The following is a 22,295-nucleotide window of genomic DNA, read 5'->3' as shown; positions in this document are numbered from 1 at the left end:
GAAGGTGGCGGGCGGGGCGGCGGCGGGTGCTCCTGACCGCCCCGGCCCGGGGAGCGGGGGCCGCGGGGGGCCTGCTCCGCCCTGCCGAGGTTAAGGTGCCTGCCGGGTCACGCATTAAAATATTATAACTATATATATATAAGATAAAAAAGAAAAGGGTGCGGTGGCGGCGCGCGGAGGCTGGTCGGAGGAGGGCAGGAGCTTTGGGCTGGGGGCGGTGCACGCCGGGGCATCACTCCCTCCTGCCCCCCCGAATCCCGGAGGAGCCGCACCCGTGCCCCCCCCCCCCCCCCCCCCGGCAGAACAAGGGAGCCCCTCCGGGGGGCACAGCCTGCATGCGGGTCTCCGGCGCTGGCCGCCATGGGGGTGCCGCCCCTGCCCCTTTACCTGCCGCCTCCCCGGCGTGGGGGGGGGCGGGGTGGGGTGTCGGCCCGTCCGCGGCGGGGGCAGCGGGGCGTGGGGGCTGTGGGTGGCGGTGAAGGCGGCGTGTGACAGATGTCCTCCTCTGACAGCTCTCGGTATCAGCCCAGTGGCTCCCTGCCATTGGCTCAGTGCAGCCGACCGGCAAGGCTGCTCGCTATAATAACACTATGCCTGCCAGAGGCGGCAGCTCAGACGGCTCCGCCGCGGCCGCGCCGCCGCTCCTCCCCCGGCAGCCAGCGCCGCGCCGCGCCTGAGGGGCTGCGCCCCCCGCCCCTCCGCCGGCGCCGCACATGCCGCGGGGCCCCGCCGGCCCCGGCCCTCCCCGCCGAGCCCAGGCCGGCCTGAGCGCCCCGCCGGTGGCGGGGAGGCGGCCCCGGCCCCATCCCCGGCTCCATGGAGTGCTACTACATTGTCATCAGCTCCGCGCACCTCAGCAACGGGCACTTTCGCAACATCAAGGGAGTTTTCCGTGGCCCCCTCAGCAAGAACGGGAACAAAACTCTGGTAATGGCTTCTTCCCTTGCCTCCCTCCTTCCTCCCCTCCTCGCAGCAGCGGCTCCGGCTGGCGGGCAGCCGTCGTGGGTGAGCTGCCGGCGCCGCAGGCAGCCGGGGTGCCGGCCCTCCCGGCGCGGTCGGTGGTGCCCGCACCGCCCCGCACCGCCGCGGGGATGCGGTGCCCTCGGCTCCCGCCCGCCCGGCTCCCCTCCGTGCTGGGGAGGCTCTCCCCGCGTCCCTGGGGCGGTCTGTGCAGCGGCAGGGTGGGCGCTTGCATGTCCCTTGCATGGCTGGTTGTGGAGAGCCGGTGAACGGCAAGCCCGAAGCCCCTTTTCGGCGGGGAGCCGCGGGGCTGGGGCTGCTCGGCCCGGGGAGGGGGGCGGCTGGCGGACACCCCCCGCGCACCGGGCGCCTCCCGTTGCGGACGGGGAGGGGGGGGGGCTGGAAGTGCGGCTGGGTGAAGTGAGGAGGGGACCCCAAACTTGGTTACTTGGGGTCTGAGCTGTTTGGGCTCAGAGATGCGGCTGTGCGAGAGCAGCTTGGGGAGCGGCACCCGGGTGTGATGGTTGGGCTGCCGAGTTTTTTCAAAGCAAAACTCCGCGTTTGGAAGGAATTGATGGCTTCAGGTAACTGCTCGGTGCTCCGGCAAGTCGGCATCTTAAGGCTCTTAAAACTGTTTCTGTGTACACGTGCCCTGCTTTGATATCTTTACATTTGTTGGGTTTCCTACGTGTTTTTGCTGACTTGCCTGGGCTGGCTTCGCTACTATTACTGAACTTCAATGGCAGAGTTACGACGCGCCAGTGTTGGCAATACGTGTGCTCTCCCGCCCGTTCAGATGAAAGGGATGTGGGATAACGGCGGGCTGGGTGAGCTGCATCACGTAACATCTCAATCGCCGCACAGCAAAGTGCGGACAGACGTCTGGAGAGTAGGATGGAGCTGAAAGAGGGGCTTAGCCACGTTGTTTATCACTCTCTCCCATCGCCGTCTTACTCCGAAATCCCCTTTGGAGGAGATGGAGCAGAACTTGCCACATTCTTCTTCACTCGAATGCATGACCTATATTGATAGGGAATTTACTAAAGTACTTAACATTTGCTGGAGTTGGCAAGCTTGCAGTTTCTCCCTAAATAAAGAGATTAAAGCAAGTCTGAGCCAAGTCATAAAAATAGTAACTACTACGAGAGAATCTGAGGCAGATTTTTGGACTGTTGCAAATGTAAAGTTCCTGCTTTCACGTTGTAAATCTTACCACAATTTTACATGCTGTGGATTCTGCATATTTTTCTGTTAGGGATTACGTTCTTGGAATTTTAAACAAGTATTTGTAGTATCCATGAGATGGCAATATGCATGTAATATTTCATTGTAACAGTTGCAAACCCAAGACCCACTGTAGAAATATTTGGTACACTTAAAATAATTGCATGATGCATCACCTTCTCTCTACTGAAAAATTTTAGTAAAGATGCATTTGACAGGACCGAGAATACTCTGATGTAACTTTTGGGCTGTGTATTTATCTTGTGATTTGTAAATGATTCTGCTTCAATAACATTTTATTCTGGCTTTTTGATCCCCCACCCTGGCAAAAAAAGCAGCCCTGTATTCTCAACATTCCTGATTGGTCTATTTATGAGATCATGAGTAATAAGTAAAAACATTAGTGACCAAATTACATTGGAGAAGACTGGTATTAACTTAAAAATCAAATAAAAATATTGCGTAGGCTTTGAAACATGCTTGCTCTGGAAAGAAATTTAACTCAACCCTGTTCTTCAGCGAGACAGGGTAGATGTGAAGGGAGAAGAGATAGGATGGGGTTTGGGTTTCCCATGGGACACCTTACCTTTCAGAAGCTTTTGTTGTGGGCAGTGGGCAGAGTAACTGGCAAAAGTTTTTGCTGGGTTAAAAAGGGAGGGTTCTCGATGCTGGCTCTGTGGACAGCAAAATGAAGTCCTTTGCTATGAAATAAATGCTACATACGCAGACGTCAAACTTTTATTTATGTTTGATTTTTAATTTAAAGGAGGGAGAGATACCATTGGGTTGTGATACAGGGCGATTGGATACTTCAGACTAACAGTTCTGTGGTGCTGAAGTACATTTCAGCCAGCTCAAAGGCTGAAACCAACAGAGGATCGGTCACTTTCCCTGTAAATAGGCTTTCAAATGGAAAAAGATTAAAATCTTTATTAATACAAAGTAGAATATGCCTGTAGAAGTTCCGATAAGAATGCAGCCTTTTAATATGCTCTTGGTGGCTTCTATCCTAGAGTAAGACCAGGAGAAAAAGCAATTTGTCAATCTAAACCCCAGAAATATTTTGGAGCCACTCTGACTGAGACCTACCTTCCTATTTTGCTCTAAAGCATTCCACCAGTTTTCATCTGTGCTCCAAGCTTTCTAACATCACTGTTTCCTCATAAACTGAGGAGAACCTGACAACAGCCTCTGCTTGTACAGCATAGAACTGCTTCTATGCAAAACTCGCAATATTTGTTAAGCTATGCTTCTCTTAAACAGTTCTGCCACTCTGCTCTATCTGGAAAGAAAGATGACTATACATGCTACAGTAGAATTTCACAGCAATTAAGAAAGTACTGGTCCTAGTCAAATGATGAAGTTGTGGTTTCAAGATGATTTCGTGTAGTGTATCTTCAAACCTGGTAGCTAGTTAGGTTTCAGGGGAGGAAGGTCCTTGGAGCTTCTGGCTACTGTCCCACACTGAAGTGTCCTGCTGTTCACCGGCAACTCATCTTTTTTGCCCTGCTCTCCAAGAGAGGTCACTGAGAAACACTTTTCCCAACTCTTTGTCCCTGCAGGTGATCCTTAGATGTTCATCCTCTGCCTATGTCCTGGTTCACACAGAATTAATCATCTAAAGCTTTACGAAGTTTTGGTTCAAAGTCCACAGAAGGTAGCTGGAAGAAAGAGCTACAAATTCTTGCTCACCTAGTAGGGAACATAAAGCGCTAAGCTTTGTCCTTCCAAAAAAGTCTTTCTCAGTGGAGAGCATCAGAGAGTTAGTTTATGGTAAAAAGATGGAATAACAGTGTTTCTATTGCCTAGTTCCCAGCCACGGCCTTTTTCTAAGTCATATCTACCTGTAGTGCCTACTGAGTGCAAGGCTTTGAGATGGGATTGTGTGGGTGGAGAGAAAAGGATGAGGTGAAGTGTAGGAGAAGGAGGGGATGGCCATGCTTTTGTTCCTCAAGGGAAGATGTAGAGGGAAAACCTGAGCTTGGAAAGAAGTGAAAGGCATAAGAGGGAACAAAGCAAAGGGTGGATTTAAGCAAACTGAGATAAGAGGCTACTATAACCCCCCACTTTTTAAATTAAGTAAGATATGGAAAAAATGCTTGTGAATGAAGCTTTAGTGAGATGGTGGGGGAGGATGAAGGAGCGCTTGTCTGTGTACAGCTGCGGGTACCTGACAGTACAGCTTTGCAGGGCGCACAGAGTGTACGCCCTCGGGTAACAGCTCCGTGCGGGCAGGACCCGTGTACCTGATTGTAATGTGCTGCTCCTTACCAGGAGAGCGCATCTGAATAATGAATTGATGGGAAACTCAGCACATGTGGGAGAATAGCATCCCGACTCTTAAAATTCCTTCAGAAAATGCAGCGGTTTGGTTAAAAGGAGCTGGTGGTGTTTGGGCTGTTGGGTAAGGCTTTGTCCTCCCTCACTGCAGTTTCTACTGTCTGAAACACCCTTCAGGTACGTAAAGCCTCATAACAATCATGGAACTACCACTTCGGTGCTCTGGGGCAGCTCCTTGGAAGGGATGCTTTGTTGGTGGGGTACTGTTCAAGTGAACCGACTGCTGATCTTTGCATGGCAGATCGTTTTTGACAAGAAATTCAAAACTTACCATGTGGGTCAGTAATGTGTAATGATGTTGCAAATTTCTGATGCTCTTTCTGTTTTTTAATGTAATATTGCTTATGCCTTGGTGTTTTAATCAATGAATATAGGCCTGATTGCTTGGCCATGTCTTGTCAGGGTTCATATCTAGTGACTTTGAAGCTTTTCCCAAGGCTGTTGTTTTTAGCAGTAGCAATCTGTAGAAATTTGTTTGCTACAAACTCTTTTGTCCACAGATCTCCTGAAGTTTTCATGCACTTACAGTGTTATTTTTTTCTATACCGTATGTTATTGATGTCAAATTACACTAGTCTGTCTTTGTAATTTATCTTCCTTGCTGTGGCTGCTGTCTTGCAGTTTATAATCTCAAAAAGTATTGAAACTTGTATGGAAAAATAGCTCTCTGGAGGGAGAAATCAGTTGTTCAGACTCACAACCACAAGTGATTTGCTAAATCCTTAAAATGTCTTTCAGAATATAAACCAAACCATTTTCAAGCATTATCCTGGTTACATGTACAGTTTCTGGTTTGTCAGCAAGAGAACTGACTCTTGGTCTCCTGAGTAGCTGGTACGTGACTGGTGACTGAATATCTGCTCTTTCACCCAAGGATAGTCTACTGGTGTAAATGGCAGTGGTGGAGAATTAGCCATGTAGGGCTCGTTCACGTCTTTCAATTGGACAAGTACATTTTTTCTGTTGCTGATCAGAATGAGTAAGGTTCAGTTGCTTGCCCAAGGAGGTCAGTGAAAAGTTTAGACCTTTATATGGTATGAATTGCTGCTGGAGTTGTGGTTTTAAGTGTCTTGTTGATACTAATAGAAAGTAGGTGAGGTCAAGAATTCCCTGGTCAGTAGTTGGTTAAAGACTGCTGTTTCAAATCTACCAAACACAGTAACCTGTTACTGTGTATAACAATAACCTCTCTATATGCATGTAAATATATAGGTTTATACTTTGGTTATAACTATATATGCACAGGGGACTTCAGGGGAAGAATTGAAATAGTGGTCCCCAGCTCCAAGGGAGACAGGCACAAATGATCTCAAACTGGAATCAGGCTTTGAGCTCAGTGTGGAGAGGAAGATCACATGAACTTCAGGTGGCTACCATGTAGTACAGCTCCATGCCTCCCAGTCAGCTTGGTTGTAGGTGCAGGGAGTACATGTTGACCTTTAAAATACAGCGTAGGTACAGGTCTGTCTAAAAAGCTGATGGTTGTCCATTGAGACCATATTTTATTAATCCAGCTGTTTTTGCCATCAGCTATCTTGCCTCTTAGGTTTATTGAACAAAACTGCTTTGAATTTTTATTTATAAACCTTTGTGTGTGTGTGTGTGTATATATATGAAAATACTTACAACTTCTTTTACAAGTCCTAGGGCTTAGTTCTGCTTTTATAAGAACTCCACAGAGTTCAGATGCTGATACGCTAGTGTCTTCTGAAAATGCCATCTGTTGTTCAGGCTGTCTGTTGTCTTTAGCTCTTTTACATTTTGTAGAATATTTTTGTGCTTCTAGATCAACTAAAGTAAATATGTTGTTGTGGTCATAGAAATTCTCATAAAATGGATTTTTATTACAACTATGCGTACCCTACTACAGTAAGAAAGCAGTAAACTACTTGTAAATCGGCTTTCCTGATGAAAAATCTTCTAGCTGTTGTACTCATGCATGGTCAGATGGAAATGCCTGCTGATTTCGAGTCATTTAACACGTGTGAAATAAACAAAACTTACCAGAGGTTTATTTTAAATACAGGTAAAAACAGGTCCTGCAGTTCTGTTTGCCATATTGTATATTGCCAGTAGCCGAGGGTAGTTTTAAAATTGTGTCTTATACATGCAGGATTTAATAAAACTTTTTTTTTAGAAAAAAATTTTTACAAAAAATTGCAATGTATTATACGTTTTTCATCTTTAGCATTGCGGAGTTTGTAGGGTAGAGTTGTTAGGCTTGAGTTATCTTGGTTAAGGGAGAAAAATGACCTGGTACTTCCATTAGGGGTTTGTCCCCTGTGAACGTGCTGGTGTCTGTGGCGTCTCACTGTGCTCACGAACCAGGTTTGGAACTCGATAATGTTTCCATCTTTTCTGTGAGAGAAGCTGAACAGCCCTAACTCATTAAAATATTAAAATGCAAAACAAATTCTACCTAATTTGATTTGAATAGTTAATCAGTGTCACTTAAATCATGATTGAAAACCAACCACTTGGAAGACAACAAAATAATTCGGTAAAAGGGAAGTAACAATGAAATCATATCTGTGTTCTGCATCTAGAGTTCATTTGTCTGAACACAGGCGACTCTTTTTTAAATAAGGCTCTTGGTAGTAGGCCTGAGTGAAAGCACCATCAGCAGGGTCGTTTTGGTTAGCTGAACGAAGATAAGTCTATCATAATTTATGTGCATTTCCAAGGCAACTCTGAGGGGTCGCAGGTGCCATGCAGTGAGATGCGGGGCACTCGTGTCCATCAGGCTCCGTATGAGTGCATCATCTGGTCCAAAATACAGTGGGAGCTAGAGCCCAACATGCAGCAGATTTGAACTGGGACAGCTTCTGATTCAGAGCTAGTACTGAGGCAGACTTTTGTGCTGTAACAGCTTATTAAATGCATGGTAAGCTTCAAACACATCGGTATTCTGTTGAACGTAATTAGACTATTACCATGGCTAAATTAGTACACTTGTTTATTTTTTTTTTCAGATCAAGGCCTTAAAGAGTAAGTCTGAGGAGAGCCGTTGCCTTGAATATTTTCTAATGCAAATATCCATAGCAATCTCTGAGCTCAGAGATACAGAACATTAATTTTAACGCGTTGCTCAGTCTGGAAAACTCTGTTGCGCACATGTTGTTTTAACATGTTGCTAACTGGCAAACAGCAAGTTGGCTTCTGTATTTTCAAAACCATACATACTTTTGGATTCATTAAACTTATGGAACCTTCTCAAGGTGCAGGTTGCAGTTCTAAAAGTCTCACCTTTCCCATAGGCTGTGGGAACGTGTGGGTTTTCTGACCTTCCTATCATCAGGGATTCACCATTGAAAAAAACAGTTAACTGTGAGGAGGACATCCAGGGGACACCGAGTAGTGGCCTTTTAGTTTAGCACATTGGGTTTTCCAGTAGGACTTGACTAAATAGCTGCAAGATCTTGGATGCCCCTATCTGGTGACAATTGCAATATTTCCTTTTTTGAATGGCACCCAAGTATGCCAGCAGGAACAACTAATCTCTGCAAGAGTCAAAAATATTGAATGGATGCATCTTGAAATGTGGGGATGGACCAAGATAATCCCACAAAATCAATCCAGAGCATTTTCTATTATATAATACCTTAATACAGTTGCTAATGATGGCGGCCTTATTTATAGCATAGGTTCTTTAACACTGCCTGGTGGTGGTGGAAAGTGAGTTGATTTTTTTTGTTTGCTTGCTTGTGATTCAAATGTAAACACACGAGAGGGAGTGAGCCTTCCTCATTTAGCTGTATCTGGCCAATCCCTAATAAACAAATCCTAGTCAGACCCTTTCATTTTTCCACGCATTTTTGGAGTGAGAACAAACACTTTTCCTCCAGCATTCTTGAGAGGCTGGTATGTGATGAGCTGTGACTTAATGTTGTTTAACCAAAAAAACCCACCCCAAAGTAAACAAAACAACATTTACTCACGAGGAGGCACAATATTTGTCATGTTTAACCTTGTTTTTTCAATAGAGATAAGAAACTGCCTGAAGGCATCAGGAAACTGGAATTTTAAACTCATAGTGGAATTAATTTATTTTGTTAAAGTATGTTTACGATTCCCTTCCTCTAGGGAAGGGAGTGCCACTAGCCATGGCAGGGGTACAGATTGGGCAGAAGGTTTTGTTTTTCCCTTGGCAGATGTTCGTTCTGAACCATCTGAGTTGTATGTGAACATGAATCTCTGCAGAACCCTATTTTTTTCAATTTTTTTTAATTCTTTCAGATAGTAAATTTCCAGATATTTTCCATGTGGGATTTTAAATGGTGGTAGTTGTACAGATAGTTTTGTAAGAAAGGACATGCAAATTGTTCCCCTACAGCTGTAAGAGCAAATCCTCAAATAATGCCTGGAGAGTAATCTCCAGCTCTCCTGCCTGCCATTGCTCTCCTCATTGAATACAGTGAAGGACAGGGGTTTGACTTAGAATTCTGGAAGCATCTTGGAAAATGTTTAAAATTGGTTTGAGGAACTGAGTTTTTTTTTTTTTTTTTTTTGTAGCAACTTGTCTTTGCATTTCTTTAATATTTTTTTAGGTTTTGGTGAAAAGGGTATTTTTAGAGAGACTTCTTTCCTCAAATAGAGAGTGATCAGACTGCCTCCTCTGGGACCCAGCTCAACTCCAATATTCATGTTGCTGAATTTCTCACAGCTACATATAGCTGTATTGCTTACATTGGCCAAGTCTTGGTCAGGTTGTTTTCTTTAAAACTTTGTAGTGCAAAGTGTCTGGTAGAATTTGACTCTTCACCTTACAGAAATAAGTTTCTGGATTAGGAAAACTGGTTCCTTTCCAGCTTACTGATAACATATATCCACAGCAAATACAAATCAATGTTTCTGAAATCTGTGAGACTGTAATTTAAGAAACAGAACAACCCCCAAACCCCCCTCTTTTCTGTGTGTGGGTGTCCATAAAGTTTGTGGATTTCCCCCCCCCCCCCCCCCCCCATAAATACACTTACAACTTGATTTACATGGCAGGATGTAATTGTTCTTTTAGGGTTTCTGTGTAAACAGCTGCATTTTCTAAGTATTTAATTTCTGTTGGAAGTGTTTTTAAGAGGAGAGCACAATACCCGTTACAGAACAGCGTATCAGCTACTACTTCATAAAATGGATTTTGATAAAATGTCTGGACTTCAAGCTTGGGGACGCTCTTGGGTCTGTATAGGGTTATGATTCATACATGGGTCTAGCCAAGCAGTCCGCGACACAACTTGAGCCTGAATCTGTACAGAAAAATGCTTTTATTTATTTATTGATTCTAAATTAGTTATTATTGAAACATATGATTATTTAGGGAAGTTTGCATAAATGTGTTGATTTTTTTAAAGATGTTTGGCCTTGCTCTGTTGGAAACAGTTGGCTTTGCTGTCTCATGAAAGGGTAGAGCATGGACAAAGATGTTCGCCGAAAGCCTTGCCAGTCTCTAAACCTGCCTGTCCCTGCCTTGGTACTTGTTCTTCGGCTGCTCCCAGTTCACAGGATGGCTTTCTGGCCTGTTCAGCAGCACTGTTTTTCTGTGGTAGGAAAAAAAGGTCCGTGGTCTGCCAATACCACATCCAGTTCGCTTCTTAACGGTTAGCTGCTGGCTATGCTGGGAAGGAGGGGGGGGGGGGGGTGGCCATGAGGAGTGCCTGAGCAGAGTGAGCAGGGAGGATGGATGGGGAAGCGACCTGCGGAGCACGTGGTACCTGCTGCGGGACACTGCTCTGCCTCTCCGCTCCCCGCGGGCAAGGAGTGAGCGTGTCGTCGGGTGGTACGACCTTTGAAAAAGGCAGGGGCTTCTAAAGTGTATTCATGGCGATGGTAATAAGCTTCTCTGGACCAACAGGCTTGAATTAATCAGCAAAGGTAACTTTTATTTGTTTATTTATTTATTGTGTTAGTATTTTTCATGTTTGGATAACTTGTTTTTATAAAATAACGGTAATACCAAGGGAAACAAAGCAGCTGATAGGAGACACCATGAACGACTTACCCGTTCCATTAATGCAAGGGTTCTTCCCCATTGTTAATAGCACAGGAAGGTATTTATCCAGATGTTATGGCTTGGTTTGGTTTTGAATTTAAAAAATACTACAAAGTAGCTAAGTGGCGTAAATAACATTATACCAGAGATCTTGGACTTTTTATGAACTTGCAGCATAGCACACTAGATCACAGTCTCCAGTATTTTTTTTTTTGAAAGTATTCTATTTTTACAAAGTATTCTTTATTGTCAAAAAAAGTGATAAAAAGTTTAGGTTTACTTAGAAGTGAGACTCTGGAAACTTAGTGTAATTACATGAAGAACATTATGCTTTTTCACATGAGCCGTAAACAACTGTTCATACAAATAAACCAGGGTTGCTAATAGCTTTTATGTTGCTTATTTATGATACATTCTTAAAACATAGTTAGCTGATGCTTTAGACTACTCCGAGGTTAGCAGTGAAGCAAACTGCAGAGTAGATTTGGGACTTGTTGGTTCTTTGCTTTGATATTTCTGATAGTAATGTTAGTTTTGTGATAGTTTTAAGGAAAATATTCTTTTACAAGGGAGAAAAATTGAGGTAATATTTCCAAAGGAGCCACTAAATCACCTGACAGCTATTTGTTTGGCAAATAAGTGAATGTGTGTGAACTAGCAGGTAGCATTAATGATCAGAAAGAGATTAAAACAGTTTTAAAGGACCACTTCCAAAGGTTTATGGAGTTGTAATACTCAGGGTCTGTTGAGCAGAGACAAGAGCTTACTACCAACGGGATGTCCAAAATACTTGAGAGTTTCTTTATAAAACACCTTTGAGTGCTTGTGAGTGCTTGTGGAATTGCCAAGGCAATGTCGTGAGAGAAAGCCTAGTGAATCCCCGTAGCTGGAGCATTATGCCGGCAGCTGCAGGTGGTGGCAGAGTGTGCCCAGAGTGGACCTGCTTTATGAGTAACTGGGAAGTAAAGAAGAAAAATGGAGTTTCCCAGCGTGCTGGTATTTGAAGGGAAACTTCAGCTAGGTATGTGAAGGGAGCAAAAATACCCAAGCTATTTCATATAGTGAAAACGAAGGGTCACCAAACGATAGCAAACTATTGCAGTGACTAATGATAAGGTGGAACTGAAGAAAGACTATGACAAAGGTTTGCCTGTCAGCATGTTCATGGTGGCAGTGGCAGTATATCTGCTTTGTTTGTTCGGGTTCTTGCATTGAGAAACCGGACAGACTTGGAGAGTTTTTGGTCAATCAGATTCCTCTTGGAGGTATGTGGAGGGTGGCAACAAGCTGAAGTTAAGAGATGGGAAATTCTGATCAGGGATAAGGAAAAAGAAAAAATTTGAAGGGTGGTCAAGCACTCGAAGAGGTTGCCAGAGAGGCTGAGGGCACTCCATCCTTGGAGATGCTCAAAGTTTGACTAAGCAGCCTTAATCTGCCTGGTTGTGCTCTTAAGCAAGGTGTAATGTCCCTTTCAGTCAATGTTATGATTTTGTGTTTGATCTGTAGGAGAGGGGCTTTTAATGTCATCCTCTGTGGTATGAAGCTCCTTGGGGAGCGAGGCATGTCACTGTCATGTCCTGCTTACGGCCTTTTGGGACCACTGGGTGCTCGTGGCTCACATTCCAGGTGCTGGCTGGCTGGCAGGAGCCATGTCTTAGCTGACTTTCTCTGGGGATCTCCTAATCTGTCAGAGGTCTGACATATAGTGCTTGTTTCAGCTCTCAGTAACAAATAAATCAAATGCAACTATTGAATCTACTTACAGTTTCTTTTTAGGGATTCCTAAGCTGAGTCATGGTTTTCATAGTCAGTGACCCAACTTATAATTAAGAAAGATGATGGACTCGGAACTTGTCCAAAACGAATTCATATTTAGCTCTCACTCTCCACAAATCATATGCATTATCAGCAGTATTTTATTGATTACACTTTTTCATATTAAAAATTGCTGGAGTATAGAATCTCTAATTTTAGAAAGGCTTTTAAAAGGTACTCAGGAGCACTGCTGATAGAGGAATTGATTTGCTATTAGAACAGCATTATGCAGAGGCAAGGAAAAGTCAAGCTGAGCATTTTCTAAAGGCATTGTGTGGTGCACTCCTGCATTACTGGAGACGCACATTGTTGCAAAAAGGTAAAATAAGGAACAAGCCATAAAACTGACATTCTTCAGCCCACAGAGCTCTTACATTGTGGGATGGACAGTGTATACTTCCATAGTTTGAGTATTTCCAGGAAATCGGTCAGGTATTTTGCATCTCTTCATACAGCAGGTATGGTCTGTTTATGGGTTGATTTTTTTTTTTGCTCTTATATATTTATATACTTAGTTATATTAGATTTTTATATTTCATAATGCATATAATATTTATAATTATCATATACAATTATTTTTTATTATATTTTAAAACTATATTACGTATATGCAGACCCGTGTTTAACACAGTGGTATGGCATCATACTCATTTCCTATAGTTCATGGTTTACGTAGAGCAATTATGATTCTGAGGGAGGGCAGTGCCAAAGCTCGTTATGAGTGGCTGAATCTCTCTTTTCTGTAAGAGGGGGCTAGTTGATATGAACAGACAGTTTTCAGTTACTGGAATGGAACTGAGCAGAAGACCAACCTTGCAGAAGTCCCCGTAGAGCAGATCTGTGCATGTGAAGACTGAGTATGTTCTCCTTCATCCCCATCACAAGCAGTAGAATTCTAGTGCTTGCCTTGAAGTGTTCTGGTCGCTGCAGGCCAGGTACCGGCTAATGCTGACCATGTTGAAGTCAAGGGATGAATGTTGGATTTATTTTCAAATCAGTTAGTAGAGTAACCGGAGCCATATATAATCGCCTTCTAAAAAAATCTGTCAGAAGTTTGATGCGTAGTAAATGTGAAAGCTACAATATGGAATAAATTAGCAAATGGCTCAAGTTCAGTGTCTCTCTGAAGACTACAGGGGGGTAGAGGAAATTACACTTGTATTTTACACCTGCCAAATTGAATTACAGCAACAAATCTGTATAATTACAATTCAGAGACCATGATTTATTCTCGGAGTTAGGTAATTAGAAGCAGGACTGCACTTGAAGGTTCAAATTGGATTCTTAGAAAGAGTCCCTTACATGAATATGACCCATACAGAAATCAGTGTTTTCATCTCTTCTATTTTAAGAATTTTGAATCATAATGTAAAGTGACTCATCCATTATTTCCTCATCTCTTCATCAGCAAGATGCACAAGAAATTGTTCCTTTGATTGTTTCCCTGCAAATGTGAAATCTTTACAGTTTCTTCTCTTTTCAACAGGCATTCATAAATCCAATTAACATTAATGAGTCTCACATGTGTGCATCAAGAGAAAGAAAAAGGACCTTTTGTCTCTTAAAGCATGTGTTTAACTGCAGAAAAAAATGAAGGAAAAGCTTTTGGTGAATTACGGGTTACAAAGTCAATAGCTTCTATCTCATTTTCGCAGTAGCTAACACATTCCCCTGGCTCTCTCTCCCCTGTCAAGGGTCCTTGTACGAGCTATAAATGCAGGATGAGCAGTGCTATCGGTGAAGTGGTGAGTGCTATTATTACCTTCAGTTCTAAGATTAATTACTAATAGGCCACATTTTCAACCGAATGGCAGGATTACAATAGGGTTAATGTGACTGTACTTCTGTCTCATGACATAACTCTGGGAATAAAGTGAAAAGGAGTAAAAAGTATTAATATCTTAGTGACCTATAAAAAAGAAGTGCTTAGTGCCGCTCTGCTTAGAGGGATGACAGGAGAACCTCTGAAGAATAAGACTGATGGTGCAAGAAGTTCATGAGATTTCATATTATTCAGTAATATTTCTTGTTTACTTGGGGGGGGGTGGGGCTTTTGGAGCAGCTGCGACTTTCGCGATGACACGGGAGGTCTTGATTGAGCTCAATGCTGCGAGCGGGGTCTTAGATCGAATACTGACCTCTAAAAAAGCATCTGCTCCTGTTGCTGGTAAAACAGTCTCAACACAGGGAATTTTGCTTAATTTAATTCATTGTCAATTAACACCAACTTTTGATTACTGAACTGTGTATTGGGGTTGGCAAAGAAGACTTAAATTGAAGAAATGCTTCCTTAAATTTGGCAGCAGTGAAGCTGGGGGAGGGAAGTGGGTGACTCACATCAGTGTCATGGCCAACCACAACGGGTGCGGGGTCCACCACGTTCCCCCCACATCCCCTGCCCCCCAAACCTGCTGAGTGTCCCCAGTACCTTCCTCAGTCACAGCTGACGTGCAAAAAGGCTCCAAGGAGCTCATCGCAGTATAACTATGCTGAAACCATATGGTCTATCAGAATCATAATATCACTTCAGAGGTTTAGAAATAGCATGTTTATTAGCCGTAATCGCTCAAAACCTTTCATCTAAATGAATAGTCCTGAGTATTCAATGTAGTTACATTTCCATACAAACCTTTTGTGCCTTTCAGTTTGGAATAGAAGGCATCATCATTCACATAAAAAAACCCAACAGTGAAAGCCTCTTTAGTTGACCCCTGCGTCCACAGCCATCTAGTAGGATCAGGATCAGGACTTTCTTGGAGGCACAGATTACAGGTAGTTCCATGTAAGATGATCTAACATGCACATCTATATAGGATGCTCTATGCTTCAAAATAACTGTTACACTTTTCTGTCAGGAGGCATTTCCTCATTTCCTGATAATTTTACGGTTTTGCAGTGGTGTTTTCTCTGCATTATTTGAATTTAAGCCCATTTTGTCTTGACTGTTTGCTTTTACTCCTTGATGGTTACATCCTTCAGATATCTGTAAACTGTAAGAATCCTCAGTCCTTACATCTTTTCCAAGCTTGGCATGCTTAGCTGTTTTCCTCTTTCTTCATACATCAGTTCCTTTAGTCTTGATTATGCTGTGGCTTTTTGGTTTTGTTTTTTTGTTTGTTTGTTTTGAACTCGCTCCAGCGTTTCAACATAAATCTATCAAATGGTTCCTAGCAGTCCATATAAAAGGTGAAATTAGAAGAATTCCATGGATGTTGCTAGTGGTTCCTTGATGCATAGATACTTGGGGGTGGATTGTGCAGTCTGTATTTATAGAGGCGTATGCTTATTCTATACATAATCTCACTAGGACCACTCACTTCATCCTGTTCTTATGACTTCCTTAATTTCCCCCTCCACTCCTTAAACTCCTTCCCACAAATGCAGCATTTGGCTGTGGGTAGAGTTTTTAGTTTTGTGGAGTCTTTAGTAGTGCTGTGACTTCTCTATTGCCTTCAGTATATCAGATACAATTTTCAACTTCTCAGGAAGATGCTTTGATAAATCCCTGATTATAACACTTGTAAGAGAGGCTTGTTTATATTTTGTAAGAATAATGTGATCCTTGCCAGAAGCTGACAGATTTATTTCCTTCTGCACTATTAATTGCTTGAACTTGTATGTGTATGAAAGAACAGGAATAAATATGATGTATTTCTACACAGCTAGAGACATAAGTTTTATTTCTGATCTCTTTGTCTTTTAATTTTTGCCTTATTTTCCCCTGTGTGGGGTTTTTTTTCCCCTATCAGTGGAAAATCTACGTAGCTTGGTTAGAATTTCGCTGTTGTCCTGCTCAGTGCAAACCTCATCTCAGTGGGTATGTCCATTTTCTGTTGTGGGTCGTTGACCTCCTGGTCTGCTTTAGCTGACATTCCTTACGTGCTTTTTCTGGTTAGTGGGATGATCTGAATCCGCTAAGGTTTTCTTTTGGGGTGGGGGAAGAAGTCACATTCGCTCCTTCCACTGCAGATATTTGGAAATACCTGCATTGTGTTGAACATAGATCTCACGGTTCTCTTATACAGTTCTACAATTTAATTTTCTCTGTTTTACCTGCCTGACTAGATTGGCATCCTCATCACCTGCCATCTACCACAAATTCAGGTTCTTCCATTATTTCTTTATAGACTCAAATTTTAAATGACAGACATAAATTGAATGAAGGTGAGCTTTGCAGCAGACAAACGCTAGTCACCAATAAGCCTAAGTTAATTTTTACTTGTAACAAAATATGAGAGCCGTCAAGATGTGTGTTTTATTAATCTGAAGAAGCATACTGCTTTGGCAACATCCATTTCCCAGGGATGCTGTAGCCTGCCAGGCTGCAGAAGTACCAGTTATTGTCAGCTTTTTCATAACAGGGTTAGCTCTTACATCTGTGTGTTCTCTTTTACCCTTCGTTGCTGCAGAGAAATACAGGACATAACTTGAGTAATGTGAGATTCCATGTTATTTCATTTTGGGGCAACTGTGCTGCTCTCTTCTGTCCCCTCCTTCGCTGTGCTGGGCGCCAGGGTGCCTGTAGGACGGAGCTGACCTGCCAGCTGGGGTAGCAGGGCTGCCTTGCTTTCACTCCTGTTAAAGTACCGAACTTGGCAATGAAAGGAAGGAAAGAAAACATCGTAAAACTCTCAGATACAAGCTGACAAGTTAATATGCATGCTTGAACACTTAAAGAAATGAAATAAAATCCTGGGATGCCAGGGTTGTCTGGTGAGCAATCATTTTCATCACAAAGCTCTGGGTTTGAGAAATACTGGAAGAAGATAAACAGATTTAGTGATTTTTCTTTTTTCTTTTAAACCATAACAGTATTTTATGTTTCTTGGTGCCTTTTCCATTTCCCCCATTCCATTTCTTTTATATCCGTCATTTGGAGGGACAGGGGCTGCCTACGACTGCATTACTTGTAATTGGAAAGATGATTTGCTAAATGTAATTCTCTGTTTTAGACTGTGTACTTTTTAATGTCTCTCTGTCCCATGCTCCTACTTTGCTTTTCTTTCTTCTGTGCTCTGTTTTGCATATTTTTCCTTTCTGCCTAAACCTTCCTCATGCTGTTTTCTTTCTTTTTTGTATTTTAAAAGCTTTGTTCCATTTCATATCCTAGGTCTTTGCAAGTTAATTCGCAAAACCAGATGCCGTTTTAGAACTAGATTAACTGCCTTTGGTCAATCAGAAAATGAGAATTCAAGGTCTGAGCTCTTGTTTTGACTAGGTTTTGGTGTTTGTGTTTTTGTTGTTTTTTTTTAGAACAGGCCTTTTTGATTATGTTTTAAGTACAAGGTCTCTAATACAGTTGTAATTGCTTTGCTCATTAATTTGTTAAATCTGGTACAGATTTAATGGTATTGTTGCAGTTGGCATTTAGCTGATTGGAAAAACATGGTAATATTTGTGTTCAGATACTGCAAATGAGAGAATGGTAAACCTGGTTTATGCTACTCTATGCTTGCGGTACTCCACGTTGGTTCTTGTGAGCAGTTACAAGTTGGAAAAGACCTCTTAAAGCTTGACTAGGTGGAACTCAGAAGTTTGTGTTTCAAAATGAGCATGTGGTTATTACTGTTATTTATTTCTATAAAAAACAACTAGGACACCGGAGTGACTGTGTGCATGCACACATAAGTATAGATATATAAAATGTATTTTCAGGCTCACTATTCCTTTTATAATGTGAACAGCATGATGGAGGCTGTGTTCAGGTAGACTTGAGTAAGCAGGGTGTGATCACACAAAAAAAATGAAGAAATCTCTTGTAAAATTTTCTTGCAATTGTATTTTTTTTTGTTTTCTTGGACAAGGAGACAACGGCAAAACTGAAGTGTGTTGTTTTAAACTGGCCTTCATCATGATGGTGAACACTTAATCTGATGTGAATTCACCTTCAGATCTTTAAGATAAAGACCTGAGCTGCTGTTCTTAAAAAAAAAAAAAAAAAAAAAAAAAAAAAAAAAAAAGATGTAATGAAAAAGTTATTTTGAAGAAATGGAGAGGGTGTGAGGAAGCAGAGGAGGATGTGGCTGGTAACAAAGCATATGGATTCCTTCAATAGCATTGCTAGAAATGCTGAGGTGGGTTCAACTGCTGGTAGCTGGAAGAGGGCAGTGGTCATACTGGCAGAAGGATGGACTTCCCAGAGAAGTCTGACTCTCTGGCCATTTCTTGAGCAGATCTCAAGGACCTGTGGCAGCACGTCACTTTGCTTAGGTATATAGTGAGGTACACTGGGAGTTGCTCCTTCTGTTGTACTCATGGGCTACATAAAGTCAAAAAGTCAAGAAGATACTAAAAATGCATATACTGAAATTTAATATTGCTTAAACTTTGTGTTTTCTGAAAGGCATAGAAGAATATTTAAAACAAGATTGTGAAGCTTTTGACTCCTCCTAACTGTCAAACCTCATTAAAGCTTCCTTGAACGGTTTCCCTTCAGCTTTTTCCTGCTTGCCTCCCACAATAACAGTCTCTCCAGATGACAATAATAATCAAGTACTCTAATAAGCATATATACGGTAAATCAGTGCTGCCTGTGCATATGGACTCATCTGCTTGCTGGTCTGTGTATGCGCATGGAAAATGGTCAGCTGCAAGGAGTCAGGCACCTGCACGCACCATTCATCAAGCTGATGTTTGGAGTACGTAGGGAAGCTAAATGGCTGGAAAGAGCTATCTTGTTCGAAAAAGCCACTTAACGACACATTCAGTGAGGAGGTAATATCTTTAAAAATATTTAGTGCCACTCAAAGCCTGAAAAAGCAACTCTTTGAAATATTTCAAGACCAGCATCTTTCAGGGGAAAGCTGAGCGGTTCATACGCAGTAATGTTACTGTCTTTTAACGTAACAGTCTTAGATACTTAGATCCACTTACTACCTGGAAATACAGCTTGTACTGAAATCTATTAATTGTTTAAAAGTGTCAGATAGCAGAAGAGAACTGGCTTCATTACACTGTACTAAGCATGTTAGAATAATAATTTAGTACGTTCAAACGCTGGGCAGGCAGGGATCATGAGCCTTTCTGACACTTCAACATTGCGATTCTGTCTCTCTTCATGTGAACAAAAAGTGGGGTTTTCAGAAAGGTTCCTGCTTATGCAGTGTATTTTTTGCTTCCTTAAGCTATATTCAGTGTTAGTTTTCACTGTTATATTTCATTTCTTATTGTACGTGATAGATTTGCTGTTTCCTTTAATCTTGCCTGCATTTCAGAAGTAAATGGAATTAATCCTGTGGTAAATTCCTATGTGTCCTCAATCGAACTGTCAAGCTTCTGTTGTTGGTCCTGGAAACATTTGTTTATCATCAGACTTGTTAAGTCTTATGTGTTGAGACCTAGACACGTACCAGTGGTTCCTATCTCATTCTTCCTGAAGCAAAGTGTCTGTCTCACTCATTTTCAGTGTTTGTAGCAACATATTACAAGTTGTCAGTAAGTGACATATTTTAAAGTAGGGTCATGTTTTGCTTTTCCACTACTAAAACGGGCCATAAACGAGACATCTTGTAGGTTCTGCTTTAAATGGGCAGCCGTGACTGAATCACGTGTTTATTCTGATGTTAATGTTTAATATATGTGTGCCTTTGGATACTTTATGTATAAATGACCTGTTGAACAACCTGAAAATTACTCAAGTCTCTATGCATCTCCACAGGTTCTTCCCTGATCCATAGCAATGAGTGGGAATCGGAAGAGAGCTACGTATGCCTCCTATAGCAATAATTGGGGGCTGTTTAAATCAGTCGTGGGGATGCAGGAATGATCACATTACCTTGGCTTAGGAATGTTACCCTGTGTTATTTGAGCATGAATTTAGCCTGAGAAACAATGAGTAAATCGATTCAGCTTAGCTTTCTTTTCTCCTAGGCCAAGCTAATTTGAATTGCCTTACCTGGCTTGCAGTTAAGGGCAGGAATGAGGACCGTTGATTTACATAACCTTGTGGGAAGTTGGGGTTGCCCGTTTGAGCTGTAGGAGCTGCACTGAGGTGGCTTAAGCTCTGTAAAATTATTTTTGCCAGCACCTGCATTATAATTATTTTCAGAGGAATACCGTAGTTTTGAAGTGAGTTGCCTTTCTCCCTCCACCATGCATGTGTTGGTGTGATTTGCACGGCGGTGCTGGGACAGGTGAACTAGATTGCTTTTGGAGAAAATGAAACTTCCCTCCGTGAGTCTACCAAAACGTATGTTAAGCCATCAGTAGGATTCCAAACCAATGACTGGCCTTTGGATAGCTTTGAATTTAGATAGCGTGGGAATTGCAATATATCTAGTTTGAAGTCAAGTTCCTGATCTGCTTGTGTTACACGGCTGTTTACAGTAATTGAGTCAATGTAGAGATCCATCCTCTTGTGCAATTTCTTTGTAATGTAGACATGACCATATGTCTATATATAGACTGAGCTATGTCCAGAATCAGCATTTTACTCAGTAATACGAAAGTGCAATTAGATATTACAAAAATTATATTGTTTCCTTTACAGTGTATAAAGTTATAAAGCAAAACAAGAATAAAATACTTCATCTTTTTGTATTACGTGTTTGCGTGCAAACATTTCCTCTTGCCCAGATGCACACAAAATTTCTTGCCCGTGTGATTGTCAATGTCTGTTTTACCAAGCCAGGAGGCAGAAGGGAAGCAGCAGGTCTGTAGGGCAAGAGCATCAAACCCCAGTATGTGCAGTGGATGGACTTGAGGGCTTTCCCTTCCTGATAGCTCTGATCCGCTCCAGCAGACTGAAAGGCCTTTAGCAGGTAGAGTGTGTTAGGCAAGTCCTGGAGTGCATCTCCCTGTTTCCCTTGTGTGCTCCAGGACTTCTCCATGGTTTGAATCAAAACATGGTAGATGAGAGCGGTTGGGATGTGCAGGGGCAAACACTTCGGGAACTGAAGTACCAATGTAGACACGTCTGCTCACATGCTCACTTCTGCCAAACAGCATGTCCTAGAAGCAGGTTTGTTTTTTCAGGTGAGGGATGAAAGTATGAGAGAGGTTGAGGTTCTGTTTATGAAAGCCCATAATGCTTTTATGAAGTTAACTTATATTTGCTCTTGGGTTTTCTTTTCCTCCAGCAGAATATTCATGTGTCCTTTGAAAATAATTGGTCTGGTCATCATTAAAATCAGTGAGGATATCATTTAAGTAAACACCCAAGTACTATGGTTGCAAGAAAAGTTCAAGCTTTTCCTGAGCGTTTGAGGACAGAGTCAGTGCCATGTCCCTCCCTCTGTGTTCCCCTTAGACGTGTTTCAGGCTTCTGGCTTCATTAGAAGTAGTATCATCAGTAGGAGGAGCTATGTCTTCACTATCTCCCTTCACGTTCTCTGTTTTTTTTCTCTCAGTGTTTTTTCTCTCATCTTTAAGGAGTTTGTCCTTTCAGTTTATTGAGCTAAGTTCGCAAAACAAATCTTGTTATTCTCGCACTGTGTATGTTTAATTCCTGAATCTCTTTCCATTTAGGATTGTATGAACTGGGCCAGGAAAACAAGGCAGAATATCTGGAAAAGCTATTTAAAGATGGTGAAAATCTTACAGTTTCTCGTCTGATGCTAGGCAGGATTTGTTGTAGAAGTTCAGTGATTAAGTCACACCAGGTGCTGTGCTACACATGCAGAAGGGTAGCTTGGCACCAATGCAGCAGGGCTGCCCTCTTGCATGCCTTCAGCAGCTGGGCCAACATCACTGCGTCAGAATAACTCAGTGCTTCTGCTCAGCCTTCTCTAATCACCTCACTTAGATCCAGGCTTCTGAAAGAGCACTCAGAAAAAATGATTTAGCTTAAGAATTTTTCTAAATAAATAAATAAATAAATTGGGAGAGTTCTGCTCTGTGTCTCTGGGACAGGGACTCAGGGGGACAGCTCGGGATGTTTGGAAGGTTTGTTTGATCTTGCTCTATCTTATGCTGTTTATATGGCACTGCTCTGGAGTGGGACATGGCCACCAAGAGTTCTCTTACCTGCAAG

General features: G+C 42.3%; 1 protein-coding gene across 1 annotated transcript in view; it reads left to right on the top strand.

Annotated features, from left to right (window-relative positions):
* Positions 1–329: 329 nt before the first annotated feature.
* ZNF804A (zinc finger protein 804A) overlaps positions 330–22,295 on the top strand; it is a 152,815-nt gene continuing 130,849 nt past the window's right edge. Inside the window, exon 1 of the mRNA XM_037398626.1 lies at positions 330–927. Within this exon, the coding sequence (XP_037254523.1) occupies positions 817–927 (111 nt within the window). The 5' untranslated portion in view covers positions 330–816. The remainder of the gene's footprint in view (positions 928–22,295) is intronic.

Source organism: Falco rusticolus, chromosome 8 (assembly GCF_015220075.1).
Source record: "Falco rusticolus isolate bFalRus1 chromosome 8, bFalRus1.pri, whole genome shotgun sequence".
Classification (NCBI taxonomy): domain Eukaryota; kingdom Metazoa; phylum Chordata; class Aves; order Falconiformes; family Falconidae; genus Falco; species Falco rusticolus.
This window is presented reverse-complemented; position numbering and strand designations above follow the sequence as displayed.